The sequence below is a fragment of the Chrysemys picta genome, chromosome 10, assembly GCF_011386835.1.
Source record: "Chrysemys picta bellii isolate R12L10 chromosome 10, ASM1138683v2, whole genome shotgun sequence".
In the NCBI taxonomy this organism is placed as follows: domain Eukaryota; kingdom Metazoa; phylum Chordata; order Testudines; family Emydidae; genus Chrysemys; species Chrysemys picta.
Window position 1 is genome coordinate 88,439,887 of NC_088800.1, and position 20,495 is coordinate 88,460,381.

General features: G+C 42.7%; 1 protein-coding gene across 12 annotated transcripts in view; it reads left to right on the forward strand.

Moving 5' to 3' along the window:
• Window positions 1–20,495, forward strand: part of UNKL (unk like zinc finger) — a 144,523-nt gene that overhangs the window by 103,434 nt on the left and 20,594 nt on the right. For 11 of the 12 annotated variants that reach the window (XM_065560379.1, XM_065560383.1, XM_065560380.1 and 8 more), the window contains one exon: window positions 16,332–16,424. In XM_065560379.1, coding sequence (XP_065416451.1) covers window positions 16,332–16,424 — 93 coding nt within the window. Of the gene's footprint in view, window positions 1–1,103; window positions 11,084–13,334; window positions 15,664–16,331; window positions 16,425–20,495 lie in introns of those variants that run through there. The other variant, XM_065560387.1, reaches the window with a different exon arrangement.

Consider the following 20,495-nt stretch of genomic DNA (forward strand, 5'->3'; position numbering starts at 1 on the left):
GTGGTTTTCTTGTCAGGATGCTTCCAGCCAAGACACAAGCATGCAGTATCCTGAGTGTTTGTGTGCTATGCAGCCCTGGTCCAGTGCTCTGGCCCCAGCAGCCTGCTTACAATACAGCAGCCCCATTCTGGAACTCACCACTCTTTGGTTTCTTCTTGCAGAGATGACCCCAACACACTCCCTGTCCCAAATTTCCCCAAAACTACACTGAAGCATCCAACCCTCTCCTGGAACATTCAGAGAAATAATAATGTTTGTTTGCTCCTTTAAAGAAACAAAAGAACATCACAGCTTATTAACTTACCTGAGGTAAATGCACCCTTCTTTTCAAGCACAGCACTGAGTTGGTTTATTGTAAAAATAAAACAAGTTTATTAACAAAAGAATATCGGTTAAGTAATACCAAGTAAAAGGAATAAAGTGAGAAGGGATTACAAACAAAAGTAAAAATATGCTTTCTAATTGATAAGATCTAACTTAACAAGCTACAGTCTTTGTTCAAGATCCTTACCAATCTTCCATTCCCAGAGACTTTAGCCCCCTTGTTAGATGGACCCGTCGTTATCAGCTTGCGAGAGCTCTGGCCTCTTGTCTCCAAGATGGCTTCTCCTCTCTCCTTATATCTTCCCAAACTTAACTGTTTTGTCCGAATGACCTCATGCTGTTCTTCTCTTCCTGTGGGCTTCCCAGCCCCTTGCTGATTCATATGTAAATGGGGCTTCCATTGTTTTTGGTCATACCTTGCTTAATTTAATTGGAGACAGGTAGATAGGTTTTCTCCCAGACAGGAGTTAAGGGAGCTATTTCTCCCTGTGTTTGGTCACAGATTTTAAAGCATAATATAATTAAGTATCCATATTTCCTCCTATAGTGTTAATATAGTACATACATTTCACAGTGATATTACTCTCCAATGTGTCTTTAGCTTTCATAAGACCTAATTGATACATTTTTATAATACAGTAATATTATATCAGACGGGTAGCCGTGTTAGTCTGGGTCTGTAAAAAGCAACAGAGGGTCCTGTGGCACCTTTAAGACTAACAGATGTATTGGAACATAAGCTTTTGTGGGTGAATGCCCCCTTCGTCAGACGCATGGAAAATGGGCATTCACCCACGAAAGCTTATGCTCCAATACATCTGTTAGTCTTAAAGGTGCCACAGGACCCTCTGTTGCTTAATATTATATGCAATCAATTGATTCAATTACTTATCATTTGAAGTTCACACCCCCTGTGATTATCGCCCAGATAAAGTTTTTCTCTCCTGTTGGGGGCATAGCTGCCATACTAATTTCTCCCCAGCTTGTTTACCTTTTATGTAAATGGACCGTCATTGTTTCTGCCTGAGACAAATGTATGTTCTTTTGTCTAGGGCAAACTGGGCTCCTGCATTGCTTGCCAAACACATTTTAAGAACATAATGCTAACATGTATTCATAATCCTTTGTACACACCCGGTGCATACAGCATTCAAGAATATTAATGTTCAGTGAGTTATTAATTTTCCAACTGTACCCTTACATGCCATCTTTTATATACAGATTATAACAACAATATTAGGTGCAGTGAGTATTTCAAGCTTGACAAGAGCTGTTGACACACAGTAGTGAACTACAGATGATATTATAGCATAAGGGACAAAGACTAAAACACAGAGTAGTATCCCAAAATGCAAGCAATATAAATCCCCATGAGTTTATTCAGTTAAGGCAGGGGTGGCCAACCTGTGGCTCCGGAGCCACATGTGGCTCTTCAGAAGTTAATATGCGGTTCCTTGTATAGGCACCGACTCCAGGGCTGGAGCTACAGGTGCCAACTTTCCAATGTGCCGGGGGGTGCTCACTGCTCAACCCCTGGCTCTGCCACAGGCCCTGCCCCCACTCCACCCCTTCCCACCCCCTACCCTGAGCCTGCCGTGCCCTCCTCCTCTCTTCCCCCCCAAACCTCCTGCATGCCACGAAACAGCTGATCGGGAGGGATGGGGAGGCGCTGATTGGGTGGGCTACCGGTGGGCAGCGGGGGGGGGAACTGATGTGGGGCTTTTATTTTACAGTATAGTATTGTTTTTATTTTGAATTACATTGGGGGGGGGCACCATAATCTTTTCAGTGCTTAGGACCTCTAAAGATCTTAATCCGGCCCTGCCTACATCCATCCTTCAGGTAAGGGGATAAAACTTCACAGGGCTGTTGCTGTTGTTTTTCTTGGCATGAAACCCAGTTGGTCAGGACTAAAGGTAAGGGGAACTCTGGCAGTCCCTTCTCTCACAGCTTCAAGCTCAGGGCCCCAACAAAATGCAGATGGGGAAAACAACTCTAACTTCTTCTTTGAGTAGTGCCCCTATGGGTGCTCCACTGTAGGTGTATCTGTGCCCCTACACCTCTAATCAGAGATTTTAGGTTGCAGTGTCTGTTCAGCCTGCATATGCGCTTACCCTCCCTCATAGTCTGCCTCAAGGCTATCTAGCAGTGTGCAGGCAAACTTTCCCTCAGTTCCTTCTGGCCCGCCTTTGGCTTTGGATGGGGTGAGCAGTTGTGCCTTCCTTATCTGCATCATTAGCATAAGTAGTGGTTGTTTTTGTTTCCTTTGTTCTCCTTAATAGTTAGTGTTTCCTTTTTACCCTGCTGAGATAAAGAAAAAAAGAAAAGAAAAATAACTTTAGTTTACATTTCCTTCCCTCTCTGGGTGGATTCCTCCCCCTCCCCTCCTGGGGGGACGGGGACGTTTAGAAGACTTTCTAAGTTATTTAAATTTAAAAAAGAAAAGAAGAGGAAAGAATAACTTTCTTCTGCATTTCTCACTGCTAGAGGGTGACACACACCCTGGGGGGTGGGGGGGCATGCCAGGCTTCCCCAGCTTCAAGAGGTGCCTCTTCCGCAAGGAGTTGATTCCTGTAATGGACAGAAACTCTCACTATGTCCAGTGCCTGGGAGAGTCCCATATCTCTTAGAAGTGCTCTCTCTGCAACCAGCAAAAGCTGAGATCTTGCAAGAATTGGGAGCTGAAGTTAAAACTCTTCCTTATGGAGAAGGCAGGTCAGCCTGCTGGGGACACCAATGCAGACCCCAGATCATCTCTGGAGCCTTGAATTTCAAAGGGGGTAGGGTCATGGAAAAGACCAGCAGATTCCGCCCATAAAGGGCTCCAAGCCCCCCAACAGTCATTGGCCAGCCAGAGGGGTTCCCTAGTGCAATTAGCCACCTCGGTACCGGCAGCTCTGAAGCGTAGTACCCATAACCATCAGGATGCCTCTGCTGTGAGCTCTGCCACACTGCCTAGAGACACCAGTGCCTTGTCTGGAGTTTATCGGCGCCAACCTCGATGCAGCACAAGCGAGAGCATTTCTCCCGCTATACAGATTCACCACCTTTTGGAGTCTCAGAGACAGTCCAGGCCAACCCTCAAACATTAGCCAGGAACTGCCTGCAGCTGCCAGTTCATATGCCAGCATGCACCTTTGTCACCCCCTAATTCCTGCATATTCATGATGTGTCTTCAGATGTGGCTCACTTCTGTCTATTCCCCAAACAGGGACAGACTAACCAAAATGCTATCACAGCCTTCCACAGTAAGGCATTCCCTGAACTGGTGGAAAGACCCATCCAATGTCTGAGCAGGTGCTCCATTTGTGCAACTGCTACCAATGCTGACTCTAATGACAGATGCTTCCCTAATAGGCTGGGGAGTTCATCTACATGGCCACAAGGTTCAGGGCAAGCGGTCTTCCACAGAAGCAACCCTCCATATCAATCTCTTGGAGCTAAAGGCCATCAGGAATGCTGTGCACACTTTATGCCTTTCATGAAGAATACCCACCCAAAGGTTATGGCAGACAATATGACCTATATGTCTTACATAAATTGCCAGGAGGGTCCCAGATCTTCCTCCCTCTGCATGGAAACATTCAAACTTTGGAATTGGTGCATCCGTCACAATGTGCTCATCTCAGCTGTCTATCTACCAGGGATACAGAATGTGACACCTGATAGCCTCAGTTGGAACTTTTTTCACGACCACAAATGGGAACTGAACTCAGAGGTGCTTTGAGACATATTCACCCATTGAGGAACCCCAACTATGGATCTCTTCACTACTTACCGGAACAGGAAATGTCCTAGTTACTGCTCCAGGATTGGCCTGGGGAAACATTCACTGGAAGATGCTCTCATCCTGTCATGGGACAGGGTCCTTTTGTATGCCTTTCCTCCATTTCCTCTTCTGTCCAAGGTCCTGTTGAAAATTTGACGAGACAAAGTGAGAGTTATTCTGATTGCCCACTGCTGGCATACACAAGTCTGGTTCCCTTATCTGACACAGATGGCACTATGTCCTCCGGTTCGTCTTTGGCTCATTCCCCACCTGCTCTCTCAAAGCAGTGGGCTAATCCTTCATCCCAACCTGCAGGTCCTTCAGGCTTGGCTCCTTCTTGGTTCCAAGATTTAGAAGTAGAATTGTCTGACAAGGTGAAAGACGTGTTGCTGCACAGCTGAAAGTCAAGAGCTTGACGTACTTACTTACAAAAATGGAAACGATTCCAAGTTTGGTGTCATTCTAGCACACAGACCCAACCTTGTCTTCCCTCCCTCTAATTTTAGACTACATTTTAGACCTCAAGAAGTCAGAACTCTAACTCAGCTCCCTTAAGGTACGTCTTGCAGCCATAACGGCTTTCCACCAGATAGCTACTCGGTGTTCACTCACCTGCTGATGCATGGATTCCTTAAGGGCACTGGAAATCTCTTCCCGCATGTGAGACCACCTGCTCCAACCTGGGATCTTAACCTTGTTCTCAGAGCTTTGACTAGACCTCCCTTTGAGCCCATGGCAACTTGCTCGCTCTTACACCTGTCCCTGAAGACAGCATTTCTAATTGCCATCACCTCAGCTAGGCACATAGGAGAAATAGCAGCCCTAATGGCACACCCACCATACACTGTCTTTTTTTGAAGACAAAGTAACTCTGAGGCCACATCACAAGTTTCTCCCTAAAATTGCCTCTACTTTCCATATGAATCAACAGATTCATCTTCCTGTTTTTTTCCAAAAACCACACTGTGACAACAGGGAGGCGATTCTGCATATGCTAGATGTTAGAAAAGCACTAGCATTCTACAGGACTAAAGACTTCAGGAAGTCCCTTAAACTGTGCCTTTCATTCACGGAAAGAGCCAAAGGCTCCGCGATATCAGCTCAAAGACTATCCAAATGAGTCTTGGATTGCATTAATCACTGTTACCAAGAGTGCAATCTGTTGCCTCTGTTTGGAATCCATACTCTCTCCACAAGGTCAATTTCTACCTCTCTCTCATTCCTTAAAGATGTCCCTATCTCCGAAATCTGCAGAGCAGCAACTTGGGCCTCTGCCTACACTTTCACAGAACATTATGTGATCACTAGAGGTTTGGCCTCTGATACCATCTTCAGCTCCACAGTATTCTCCGTAGTAACAGACTCCACTCCAAAGCCCCAGCCCTCCATGGGGGATACTACTGTGAAGTCACATACAGTGGAGCACCCATAGGTACTGTACTTGAAGAAGAGGAAGTTACTCACCTTGTGCAATAACAATGGTTCTTTGAGATATGCGTCCCTATGTATGCTCCATAACCCACTCTCCTCCCCTCTATTTCAGAGTTCTGCATAAGGGGCTCTGCAGTAGAGGAGGAACTGAGGGGGTTCGCCCATGCAGTGCTAGATAGCCTCAAGGCAGACCACAAGGGAGGGAGAACACATGTGGGCTGAACAGACACTGCTACCTAAAATATCTGATTAGAGGTGCAGAGACGCAGATGCACTTACAGCGGAGCACGCATAGGGACACACATCTCGAAGAACCATCATTACTGCACAAGGTGAATAACTTCCTCTTTTAACTCCCCCCTTAGACCCTTTCTTTATTCCAAGTAACAGCTTGCTTTGTTATAGGGCAGAAGTGCTGTATCTGAACATTGGATTCTTACTTTTGCTCCCTGCTGGGGTTTTCATGTTGGGTGATGGAGAATTATTCAGATCCTTTCCAACCTAGTTCTCAATGGCAATGGGAATGGGGCAGATGCAGGGTGGGTAATTAATTTGCCAATCCAGTCAAGGGTGGGTGTTTGAGGTAACCTTAATAGGGTTCTGTTTCATCTTGCAGTTTAGAGTGGCGATGATTAAGTTTCCATGCCAAACACTTTTTCTGATGTTTGTGGGGATGAAGATTGATGTAAAAAAGAACAAAACAAATCTGAAATTTAAATGGTTTCACCAAATTTTTAACTTTTATAAGTGAAAAACTGTATCTCTATGTATAAGCTAACAGCTCAGAGTATTCAGAATTGTTTTGTTGTAAATTGGGTATTTTTTAAAACAAAGCATTCTTTATTGTTTTTAACTTTATGTTCCACTCATCCACAAAAGTATATAATCTTTATAGACATTATTCATTTGTTTTCTTTTCAGAGTAAATACACATTCATGAAGAACTGGCTATATGGCTGTTGTATAATGTGATAGAATAGGAACAGTGTATTGCATTCATTAGAGAGACGAGGTGGGTGAGGTAATACAAGAGAGAGACCAGCTGATTCTTCAACTCTGTCTCAGGTTGAAAGCTTGTCTCTCTCACCAACAGAAGTTGGTTCAATAAAAGATATTAACTCACCCACCTAGTCTCTAATATCCTGGCACCAACACAGCTACAGGCACGCTGCATATTGCATTCATTGGCAGATTCTGTGGTTTAGGGCATGTGATTAGGGAGTTGCTGTGATTAGCTGGTGCATCTGAACAATTCTGTTTAAATTGGTATGTACCAGAGACCAGGAGACTGCAGACAAGTGAGTCAGCACTTACAGAGAGGGTAAGTTAGGCATCTGATTTCTTTCCGTAGAGAAATCAATGAAGAATATTAAATGGAAGATGGTTTCACCGACTTTATAATAAGTGCATAGTTGTTTTTCTAAAAAACATATTTAATGAACTCTGAGATACAACTGAAAATAAGTGATTTTAAGCTATTCTTAAATTGCAGATTGTTTAAGATTGCAAATCCTGGTCAGTCTTATTTCTGATTATTTTAAAATAAAAGTAATAGAAATATAATTTAACAGTTTTCATAACCAGTGTTTAAATTTGGCAATATTCAAGTAAATCATATTTTACTAAGAAAGATATTCTAGCTGAAATATTTTGGTTGGTTGGATGTAATGTAATCTTATTAATATGACAGTAAAATACATACCAGTGTAGTAAATCTGCTTTAATTTAATAATTAAAATATTAAAAAGATCAAAATTGAACAAAATATTTGAAAATGAAATATAGCATTTTAAATATTACTTTATTGGCATGAGAAGCTGGACAGATGTTGCAAAGCACAATGACAAATCTGGGCTTTTCATGATATACTGTATTTGATTATTTTTGATGTTCCAGTTGAATTAGGTATTGAGGTAAGCAGAATGTTGCTTCTCTTACTGTAAAATATTCTTATGGTGTGTGTGTGTTTTTGCATATATAAAAAAAATGTACTGAAGTTTCAGCTGTTTCGGTTAACAGAATCAGTAGAATTGGGCTAACTGGGATCTCTTTTATGCATACATTGCTGTGTTTACAGTGACTTATTGCCTTCTCTCTCTCTAAAGCAAGGACTTAGCCTCTTGAATTACTGGCATGTGTGAATATAATTGCTGGAATTGTGATAGCTATGCCTTGTGTGTATATATATGAGTGCAGTGAAAATAATGTGCTCTATTTCTGTCACTGTCAAGACAACCCATTAGAAAACCCAGTTATTTAAATGATATGTAACTTTGCTGTACGAGTGTGCTTTATGCTGGTGTTTGCCACAAAGCTCTAACTTTGAGCGATCTTGGTTTTAAACTAAAAGTTGTGAATTATATAAATATAACATCTTCTCGCCTCTATCTCTGAAAGCTTGCAAGACTAGGGTGGTTTGGTTACTATTCTAATTTAACAAAAAAATTCAATCAAATATGGCTAATTAGGGTTTATTATCTTCCTCTAATTCCTTTTGGTATTTTGAGGGGAAAATATTAACCTAGCCAAGTGATTAAACTTTGAGGAATAGTTGCTGTGCATATTCAGTATTTGCTGTTTATGAACATTAATATCGGTAAAATCCACCCTAAGTAATTTACATGAAAGATGGGTACTGTAGCTTTGGATGACACTGCAGCACATCATGGTATTCTGCTTTATGGTTTTTAATAATGCACAGGTGCATGTATTATACTTTTTTATATACTGGGAAAAATGAAATATAGAATGCACTCTCTTTAACTTAGCCCCAGTCAGGAAAATCCACTTAATAGGAATGCTTCTGAGGGAACTAATCTCCAGTGTTGTTCACTGGGAAGAATTGCTGCTTTGTAGTAACAGTAATAATGTTGGTTAATTGAGAAATAAGATACAGCCCTTCCCACTGAATATAACTGGGATTTCTTGTTCAATGCAGAATTTCTGATCTCTGCAGAACCTGTTGTGGAATGTCTAAGCTTTACCGGCACTATCTTTGGAAAATAGAAAATTCATTGAAACATGACCTTTCTCGGTGAAGTCCAGACCACTGAGGGACTGTCACCCTTGCCCTGCAACCTTGGGTGCCTTACAATGCCTTTCTGATGTAGCTCCCACCTGGGCCGCTCACAAACAGCCTTCCCGTAAGCAAGTCATGCCCTGAGTATCTGTATAGCTGAAGCCTGCCAGCAAACTTCAGTCACACTCTGGCTTCCACCACCCTTAGTTACTACATGCAGAGTGACCCCAACACACTCTCAGTCCCAGATTTTCTCCCCCAAAATGTGTATTCTATAGTGCGCTTGTCCAGCCCTTTCCAAAACAGTTCACATAACAAAGGTCTGTTGTCCCTGTAAGGAAACAATATACATCAACTTGCCATCTTAAATGGAGTTACTCACACAGATTTAGAGAACAAAAAAAGTTTATTTAACGACAAAGAGGTTTCATAGAATCATAGAATATCAGGGTTGGAAGGGACCTCAGGATGTCATCTAGTCCAACCCCAATCCAATCCCCAACTAAATCATCCCAGCTAGGGCTTTGTCAAGCCTGACCATAAAAACCTCTAAAGAAGGATATTCTACCAACTCCTTAAGTAACCCATTCCAGTGCTTCACCATCCTCCTAGTGAAAATTTGTTTTCCTAATATCCAACTTAAACCTCCCCCACTGCAACTTGAGACCATTACTCCTTGTTCTGTCATCTGGTACCACTGAGAACAGTCTAGATCCATCCTCTTTGGAACACCCTTTCAGGTAGTTGAAAGCAGCTGTCAAATCCCCCCTCATTCTTCTCTTCTACAGACTAAATAATCCCAGTTCCCTCAGCCTCTCCTCATAAGTCATGTGCTCCAGCCCCCTAATCATTTTCGTTGCCCTCCGCTGGATTCTCCAATTTTTCCACACCCTTCTTGTAGTGTGGGGCCCAGAACTGGACACAGTACTCCAGGTGAGGCCTCACCAATGTCGAATAGAGGGGAACGATCACGTTCCTCAATCTGCTGGCAATGCTTCTACTTATACAGCCCAAAATGCCGTTAGCCTTCTTGGCAACAAGGGCACACTGTTGACTCATATCCAGCTTCTCGTCCACTATAACCTCTAGGTCCTTTTCTGCAGAACTGCTGCCTAACCACTCGGTCCCTAGTCTGTAGCAGTGCATGAGATTCTTTCGTCCTAAGTGCAGGACTCTGCACTTGTCCTTGTTGAACCTCATCAGATTTATTTTGGTCCAATCCTCTAATTTGTCTAGATCCCTCCGTATCCTATCCCTACCTTCCAGCATATCTACCACTCCTCCCAGTTTAGTGTCATCTGCAAACTTGCTGAGGTTGCAATCCACGCCATTCCCCAGATCATTAATGAAGCTATTGAACAAAACCGGCCCCAGGACCAACCCTTGGGGCACTCCATTTGATATCGGCTGCCAACTAGACATGGAGCCATTGATCACTACCCGTTGAGCCCGAAGATCTAGCCAGTTTTCTATCCACCTTATAGTCCATTCATCCAGCCCATACTTCTTTAACTTGCTGGCAAGAATACTGTGGGTGACCGTATCAAAAGCTTTGCTAAAGTCAAGGAATAACACGTCCACTGCTTTCCCCTCATCCACAGAGCCGATTATCTCATCATAGAAGGCAGTTAGGTTAGTCAGGCATGACTTGCCCTTGGTGAATCCATGCTGACTGTCCCTGATCGCTTTCCTCTCCTCTAAGTTGATACCTTGAGGACCTGCTCCATGATTTTTCCAGGGACTGCGGTGAGGTTGACTGGCCTGTACTTCCCCAGATCCTCCTCCTTCCCTTTTTTAAAGATGGACACTACATTAGCCCTTTTCCAGTCATCCGGGACCTCCCCCAATTGCCATGAGTTTTCAAAGATAATGGCCAATGGCTCTGCAATCACATCCACCAACTCCTTTAGCACCCTCAGATGCAATGCATCTGGCCCCATGGACTTGTGCTCATCCATCTTTTCTAAATAGTCCTGAACCACTTCTTTCTCCACAGAGGGCTGGTCACCTCCTCCCCATACTGTGCTGCCCAGTGCAGTAATCTGGGAGCTGACCTTGTTCGTGAAGAGAGAGGCAAAAAAAGCATTGAGTACATTAGTTTTTTCCACATCCTCTGTCACTAGGTTGCCTCCCCCATTCAATAAAGGGCCCACACTTTCCTTGACCTTCTTCTTGTTGCTAACATACCTGTAGAAACCCTTCTTGTTACTCTTAACATCCTTTGCTAGCTGCAACTCCAAGTATGATTTGGCCTTCCTGATTTCACTCCTGCATGCCTGAGCAATATTTTTATACTCTTCCCTGGTCATTTGTCCAATTTCCCACTTCTTGTAAGCTTCTTTTTTGTGTTTAAGATCAGCAAGGATTTCACTGTTAAGCCAAGCTGTTTGCCTGCCATATTTACTATTCTTTCTACACATCGGGATGGTTTGTTCCTGCAACCTCAATAAGGGTTCTTCAAAATACAGCCAGCTCTCCTGGACTCCTTTCCCCCTCATGCTATTCTTCGAGGGAATCCTGCCCATCAGGATGAGTTTCAAGTGAGTACAAGTATTAAGGCATTAAAGTCTAGGGCAACTCTTCAGTCGCTGGGCATCTACAAGCTAGGACAAAAAAGAGGGTTCAGTCCCCAATCCAAGCATAGACTGCGCACATCTCAGTACATAGCTCAATGCCACTATGAGCCACAGAGAAAGTAAGGCAAATTCCCCAAGCATAAACCATCTGGCCCACCATCTTCATCATCCCAGCCTCTACAGCCAAACACCAGTTTTGACGGGTGGGTCAAGGCACTGTTAGACCGCTCTGCCCAGCTAATTCAGCAGACCATCGCTTTACATCCATTTGGTCACTGATTGGCAGCATTCCACAGTGCCTGGGAACGCATAACATCAAACTGATGGGTCTTTGAGATCGTTCAAACTGGGTACTCCATCCATTTTACCTCCCTTCCCCATCCCTCTTCATGGACTCTTCTCATGAGAGTTTACTGCGATAAGAGGTAGATGGTCTTTTCCAATTAGGAGCCATAGAACCGGTACCTCAAAATCTATGAGGCAAAGGGTTCTACTCTCATTATTTCCTAATACTCAAAAGGAAGGGAGGTTGGATACCCATACCAAACCTGAGAACTCTCAATAAGTGTGTCAATGCTCAAAAGTTCAAGATGGTCACCTTATCAACGATCATTCCAGCACTGGAACAGGGAAATAAGTGTCCTGAAGATCAGAGGTTGAAAACCAGTTTTCATATTTTCAGTCCTGCCGACTCTCAGATGATTTCTCAGATTCACTGTGGGCCAAGAACACCACCAACACAGGGTGATTCCCTTCAGCCTATCATCGGCCCTGAGAGTATTTTCCAAGGTCCTCTCAGTGGTGGCCAGTCACCTGCGCTCCAAAGGGATCATGATTTATCCATACCCGGATGACTGCCTCCTCAGAGCCCAATCCCTCCAAGAGGCTCACCAAGTCACCAAAGCTGCAATGCACTTGTTTATGGAACTTGGCCTACAGATCAACACCCAGAAATCAACCCTCACTCCAGTACAATGGCTGGAATTAATAGGTGCCAACTTCGACTCGTTACAGCCTAGACCTTTCTTACCTCAACACAGGTTCCTCTCCTTGGTCACGTTCATAGAGACCATTCAGAGCAGCCCGCAAATATCAGTCAGACTCAGTCTCCAACTCTCGAGGCATATGGCAGTGAGCACAGCGGTGATACCACATGCCAGGATTCACATGAAATGCTTTCAAATGTGGTTCAGCTCAGTTTACAGACCAAACAGACACAGACTAGACAAGCCCCTGTCACCACCCACTAGGATCAAAAACTCCATAGACTGGTAGAAGGAGCCAGCCAATGTTTGGAAAGGGATCCTCCTCTTGCAAGCCCCACCGTCGTTACTTCTCACCACTGACACATCACAAATAGGATGGGGCGTGCATCTAAACGGCCTCACAACACAAGGCAGGTGGTCGCCGATGGAGATATCTCTTCACATCAGTCTCCTCAAGCTAGGAGCAGTCAGGATCACCTCTGCCCATTTCCTCTCACTGATCAAAGGATCCCATATGAAGATCCTAATGGACAATATAGCCTGTCTGTACTACATTAAGTGATGGGGGAGCCCTCCCTCTCTGTGGAAGCGATGAGGCTATGGAACTGGTTCATCTCCCATGACGTCCTACTGTCTACAGCTTACCTCCCAGGCACACAAAATTCAATAGCGGACAGTCAGTTGCAAATTCCCACACGACCACAAGTGGGAAATAGACCCAACAACACTTCATGACCTATTCAGATGTTGCAGGACACTGTCCACAGATGTGTTCACCACTCACTTGAACAAGAAATGTTCACGCTACTGCTCCAGAGTGGGGATAGGACAGCATTCCGTGGGCGATGCTGTCCTCCTCCCCTGGGATAGGGACCTTCTCTACAACTTTCCTACATTTTACCATGATATTATTAACAGTTAGTTTTTTCAAATGATACCTTACAAAGCATATTTTATACAAAGATTATTACAGTAGTGTGTAGGGTGTAAATATAGGAGTATATTCTGTTACAATAGGCCACCCCAATTAAGCAACTTCTGCTACGTGTATCTTGACTTTGTAAGAACAGTATTGTTCTGTGTTTATGTGAAAGAGATTTTCAAAGGCAAAAATGGGAACGAGGTTCCTAACTGTCATTTGTGCCTTTTGAAAATCTCCCCTGTAACTTATTGTATAACTATTTTCTGAAGACTGACATCTTATTTCTTTGTTGCTTCATTCTTTTCAGGTACTCATGTTCCACTGAGATGTTAGCAACAGGTGGACACTTCGAACTGATGTACATGAGGCAACAAGTGATGCATTTTGCCTCAGCTGTCAATAATTAATTCTTATTAATATTTAAGAATGTGCCTGAGGTTTTAGAAGTCTTGGTAGATACATTTGTGAAATTCTGCAGGTGTAACAATGCGGCAGAATTTTCTTTTTTTATTATATTTATCTACTTTCTCAGACTGATTTTTTTTGTTTTGTTTTTTAAGGCAAGAAGATAAGACTGTTTTATATATAAAATGCATTATGTAAAGAAAACATCTGGGATGTGGGGCTCAATAATAGCATAGATTCAGTGTGCTACAGGAAGTCTTTAAATTTCAGCAAAAAGATTACAAAGAATTATGAGAACATAAGTTAGAAATGGAAAAGACCAGCTGGATTATTTCTAGGAGGTCAGTGCAAGATTATTCCGCGCAATCATTTTCTAGTGTTTAGTCTTGCTTATTTTTCAAAGTCTCGAGTGATGGCCTTTTCACGAGATCTGTAGGGAAACTATGTTCCACAACCTAATATTGCTCACTTTCAGAAAATTTTTCTTAATGCTTTGTAATGAATAGAAAAGAACACAAAGGAATTCCTATTTGACAGAAATAAGTAATTTTTTTGCATGTGATAATTCTGTTTTTTTGTTGAGTGATGGTATAATTCATTTCTTTTTGGGGAAATGGTGCACTGAAATTGCTAACTGGGATCCAGTTAATTGAACTATTAAAGTTATGTTTTTGTGTGTCTTGGGGGACAATAAAATAAGCAGGAAAATATGATCAGAAGTAGTTTAAAACTGATAAAGACTACGCAGGAGCTGGCCTTCTTGATGTTTAAGAGGAAGGGCATTAATAGTATCTAAGCTAATGCCAGATAACACTTGGGAGTTCAAAAAGAGACTCTTAACGATCCGAAGAGGAGTAGAGCCTATCTGCATGGAGTCCAGGGGTAAGTGAGATGAGAAAGGAGGGAGAGAGAAGGAAGCATGAGAGCTTAGATGCTGATTTGAACCTAGAGTTTTTAATCAAGGAAGTTAAGGAAGGACAAGGCTGGACTTTTAGTTTGTGAGATCTTCTAAAATGAATTTTTTGTATAACACTCATTCTGCCTACCCAGTGAGGTCCCATTAGGTGGAATTGTGAAGCTGTGTGATATACTGTTTTAATGTAATCTTTTTTCAGGATTGTGAATAAACTTATTTTTAGCTTGAGACTGCATTGGGGGGGGGAGGAGGAGGGGCTTCCACAGCTTCCCCTCCCCTATTTATCCAGGTCCCTCCAGCAATTCCCCTGCTGGGACCATACCGCTTCCAGCCAGTTTGGGGGGGCTTAAATTAATTGTGGTGCATTCTCAAAGGAAGACAGCATAATCAAAGGAAAATGTACATTGATGACCAGGGAAATTATTTTAATGGTGAGATCTTTTAGATTCTGGAAAGAAATGTTAGTCACAGTAATTCTGTTTGCCATAGTTCCTTCTCCTCCCTTTGTAGTCAAAGAGACAAAGCACCATGACGATGCTACCTATCAGGAACCAAGGAAGCAAAAGTTTTGCTAATTGTGCTGCGTATGTAAGGCCCCAGACCATCTACGTCCCTCAAGTCAGAGACATCCAAAGCATGAATTTATCTGAGATAAATGAAGTATAGCTGGGGGAGAGAATTCAGGAATAAGATGAGTGGGAAGAGAGACAGCAACCTGATTTTTACAGCTTGACGATTTCCCCTTATTTTATGTCCATCTTTTCCAACTCTACTCACAGAGATACTATAGAACAGGGGTAGTCAATAGGTAGACCTCCAGCCAAATCCAGACCGCCAGACGCTTTTGACTTCTTTGGCTTCAGCCCTGGCCGTTAGAACAGCAGCCAGTGGCCGGAGCAGTAGCCAGCAGTCAGCCCTCGGCAGCAGGGCAGAGACTATTAGTCTGTCCCCCCTTCCCCCCCCAGCTATTTTTAATAAAAAATAGAGACAGGTCATGGGCTTCCATGAATTTATTATCATTATTGTTGTTTTTGTATTATTTTCTCTGGAATCTGGACCTTGGTTATACCTTGACCAAGAAATTTGGACCGTGACAAACAATAATTAATTACCCAGGTATAGAAAAAGCAGTGGATGTAACAAACAATACACTGAAGGGGCAGGCTTCTTTTACTGAGTCATCTGCAATAATTTGAGTGAAGGAACTACTCGTAGAAGTAGAATCCAGCTGCTAATACATGGAGACGACTGTCTTGCTGCCTTATGCCCAAAAGTGGATACATCTCTGGAGGAGTGACATTGGACAAACTCCAAGGTTTGGCATCCAACTTCATTGTACACCAAAATGCATTCTCTTTCATCTTACAGTGGAAGGTTTGGTGGTGATGTGAACAAATGCTTTTCCCAACCTCCTGTAGAAATACAGTCCATAAGACTGCACAGTCTGAACTCATCCTCTTCCATTTGGCTTCATTTACATAGACATAAAATAACACAAATTTCAGTTCAAACATTGTCACCGGACTTGGTTGGTCATAGGACTATTCCTCCATCAGGACTGTTCAGTGCCAGAGTACCAGTGCCCCCTCTCATATATTCAGGTGGGGTGACAAATGAACGTATTTAACCCTTTCCCAGCAGGATTAACTACTCTTTTTTTCTCTTTCTTAATTTCTAATCCATAACAGAGTGTCTCTCTCTCTCCCCAACCTCCCCACTTTATGCACTACTTGATTAACATACTAAAAAATTTCTAGTAGATGAGAGGTAAAATCATTGTCTTACAAGAGCCAGGAACTTTCCTTTATTATGTGTCTGTACAGGTCCTACAATGGGGTCCTGTTCTAGGGTCCTCTAGGCATGACTGTAATAGAAATAATAATAATAATAACAGTCCAGATACTATTGTGAAGTTCCAGGAAACATAACAGTTTTATCAATAATTCAGATACATTTTCATTAACATAATATTTTATTTAACAGGTTCTGCTTTAGATCTACATTTTAGTGATATAAGTGTTGCATCCTTAGATCAAGAATTAGAAGATCAAGAAAACAGTGACCTTGGATTAACAAGTAAGAACTCAGTTTAAAAAGTTATCCATTTTCATGTATTTATTTAAAGTATTTTCTTCCCAATAAGACTCTTCCGAAGATTTATCTTACAGCTGAGACTCACGTAGCAACTCATAATGTTGTGGACAGCCATACTGTAAACTTTGGCCTTGATCTGGCAATTGACTCTGCCTGCATGGATCCAATTTCAGATTCAGAAACTTTGACTATTATTCTACAATTCTATTTAGTGGGGAAAATTTGAACAAGATTGCTTTAATGAAAACTCGTTTTCCAACTCAGTCCCAAGTTCAGTATCTTTCTCAGGAAAATCAGGACCTTGGCTCCCTTATATTTTAAACTTCCTGTTTGTATTATATGTGCAAGGATTATGAGTTACATTGAGATTCATCAGAGGCAGTGACTAACAAATTTATTAGAGCATAAGCTTTCGTGGACTATAGCCCACTTCTTCGGATGCATATAGAATGGAACATATATTGAGGAGATATATATACACACATACAGAGAGCATAAACAGGTGGGAGTTGTCTTACCACCTCTGAGAGGCCAATTAATTAAGAGAAAAAAACTTTTGAAGTGATAATCAAGCTAGCCCAGCACAGACAGACAGTTAGATAACAAGTGTGAGAATACTTACAAGGGGAGATAGATTTCAATGTTTGTAATGGCCCAACCATTCCCAGTCCTTATTTAAACCAGAGTTGATTGTGTCTAGTTTGCATATCAATTCTAGCTCAGCAGTTTCTCGTTGGAGTCTGTTTTTGAAGTTTTTCTGTTGTAATATAGCCACCCGCAGGTCTGTCACTGAATGACCAGACAGGTTAAAGTGTTCTCCCACTGGTTTTTGAGTATTTTGATTCCTGATGTCAGATTTGTGTCCATTAATTCTTTTGCGTAGAGACTGTCCGGTTTGGCCAATGTACATGGCAGAGGGGCATTGCTGGCACATGATGGCATATATCACATTGGTAGATGTGCAGGTGAACGAGCCCCTGATGGTATGGCTGATGTGATTAGGTCCTATGATGATGTCACTGGAATAGATATGTGGACAGAGTTGACATCGGGGTTTGTTACAAGGATAGGTTCCTGGGTTAGTGGTTTTGTTCAGTGATGTGTGGTTGCTGGTGAGTATTTGCTTTAGGTTGGGGGGTTGTCTGTAAGCGAGGACAGGTCTGTCTCCCAAGATCTGTGAGAGTAAAGGATCATCTTTCAGGATAGGTTGTAGATCTCTGATGATGCGCTGGAGAGGTTTTAGTTGGGGGCTGAAGGTGACAGCTAGTGGTGTTCTGTTATTTTCTTTGTTGGGCCTGTCTTGTAGGAGGTGACTTCTGGGTACTCGTCTGGCTCTGTCAATCTGTTTTTTCACTTCAGCAGGTGGGTATTGTAGTTTTAAGAATGCTTGATAGAGATCTTGTAGGTGCTTGTCTCTATCCGAGGGATTGGAGCAAATGCGGTTATATCTTAGAGCTTGGCTGTAGACAATGGATCGTGTGGTGTGTCCTGGATGGAAGCTGGAGGCATGTAGGTAAGTGTAGCGGTCAGTAGGTTTCCGGTATAGGGTGGTATTTATGTGACCATCGCTTATTAGCACAGTAGTGTCCAGGAAATGGACCGCTTGTGTGGATTGATCTAGGCTGAGGTTGATGGTGGGATGGAAATTATTGAAATCATGGTGAAATTCCTCAAGGGCTTCTTTTCCATGGGTCCAGATGATGAAGATGTCATCAATGTAGCGCAAGTAGAGTAGGGGCGTTAGGGGACGAGAGCTAAGGAAGCGTTGTTCTAAGTCAGCCATAAAAATGTTGGCATATTGTGGGGCCATGCGGGTACCCATAGCAGTGCCGCTGACTTGAAGGTATATATTGTCCCCAAATGTGAAATAGTTGTGGGTGAGGACAAAATCACAAAGTTCAGCCACCAGGTTAGCTGTGATATTATCAGGGATACTGTTCCTGATAGCTTGTAGTCCATCTTTGTGTGGAATATTGGTGTAGAGGGCTTCTACGTCCATAGTGGCCAGGATGGTGTTTTCTGGAAGATCACCGATGGATTGTAGTTTCCTCAGGAAGTCAGTGGTGTCTCGAAGATAGCTGGGAGTGCTGGTAGCGTAGGGTCTGAGGAGAGAGTCTACATAACCAGACAAGCCTGATGTTAGGGTGCCAATGCCTGAGATGATGGGGCGTCCAGGATATCCAGGTTTATGGATCTTGGGTAGCAAATAGAATACCCCTGGTCGGGGTTCTAGGCATGTGTCTGTACAGATTTGTTCCTGTGCTTTGTCAGAGAGTTTTTTTAGCAGATGGTGTAGTTTCTTTAGGTAATCCTCAGTGGGATCAGAGGATAATGGCCTGTAGAATGTGGTGTTAGAGAGCTGTCTAGCAGCCTCCTGGTCATATTCCAATTTATTCATGATGACGACAGCACCTCCTTTGTCAGCCTTTTTGATTATGATGTCAGGGTTGTTTCTGAGGCTGTAGATGGCGTTGTGTTCTGCATGGCTGAGGTTATGTGGCAAGTGATGTTGCTTTTCCACAATTTCAGCCTTTGCACGTCGACGGAAGCACTCTATGTAGAAATCCAGTCTGTTGTTTCGACCGTCCGGAGGAGTCCACGCAGAATCCTTTTTTTTGTAGTGCTGGTAGGGAGGATTCTGTGGGTTAGTATGCTGTTCAGAGGTATGTTGGAAATATTCTTTGAGTCGGAGACGTCGAAAGTAGGATTCTAGGTCACCGCAGAACTGTATCATATTCATGGGTCTGGAGGGACAAAAGGAGAGGCCCCGAGATAGGACAGACTCTTCTGCTGGGCTAAGAGTATAGCTGGAAAGATTAACAATATTGCTGGGTGGGTTAAGGGAACTACTGTTGTGGCTGCTTGTGGCATGTAGCAGTTTAGATAGTTTAGTGTCCTTTTTCCTTTGTAGAGAGGCAAAGTTTGTCTTGTAAATGGCTTGTCTAGTTTTTGTAAAGTCTATCCATGAGGAAGTTTGTGTGGAAGGTTGGTTTCTTATGAGAGTATCCAGTTCTGAGAGCTCATTCTTAATCTTTCCCTGTTTGCTGTATAGGATGCTGATCAGGTGATTTCGCAGTTTCTTTGAGAGTGTGTGACACAGTCTCTCAGCATAGTCTGTGTGATATGTAGATTGTAATGGATTTTTTACCTTTAGTCCTTTTGGTATGATGTCCATCTGCTTGCATTTGGAAAGGAAGATAATGTCTGTCTGTATCTGTACGAGTTTTTTCATGAGGTTGATGGATTTCCACTCCATACGGCTAAATGCAGTGCCTTGCATAATGAAAGGTTTCAGAGTAGCAGCCGTGTTAGTCTGTATCCGCAAAAAGAAGAACAGGAGGACTTGTGGCACCTTAGAGACTAACAAATTTATTAGAGCATAAGCTTTCGTGGACTATAGCCCACTTCTTCGGATGCATATAGCTTATGCTCTAATAAATTTGTTAGTCTCTAAGGTGCCACAAGTCCTCCTGTTCTTCTTTTTGCGGATACAGACTAACACGGCTGCTACTCTGAAACCTTTCATTATGCAAGGCACTGCATTTAGCCGTATGGAGTGGAAATCCATCAACCTCATGAAAAAACTCGTACAGATACAGACAGACATTATCTTCCTTTCCAAATGCAAGCAGATGGACATCATACCAAAAGGACTAAAGGTAAAAAATCCATTACAATCTACATATCACACAGACTATGCTGAGAGACTGTGTCACACACTCTCAAAGAAACTGCGAAATCACCTGATCAGCATCCTATACAGCAAACAGGGAAAGATTAAGAATGAGCTCTCAGAACTGGATACTCTCATAAGAAACCAACCTTCCACACAAACTTCCTCATGGATAGACTTTACAAAAACTAGACAAGCCATTTACAAGACAAACTTTGCCTCTCTACAAAGGAAAAAGGACACTAAACTATCTAAACTGCTACATGCCACAAGCAGCCACAACAGTAGTTCCCTTAACCCACCCAGCAATATTGTTAATCTTTCCAGCTATACTCTTAGCCCAGCAGAAGAGTCTGTCCTATCTCGGGGCCTCTCCTTTT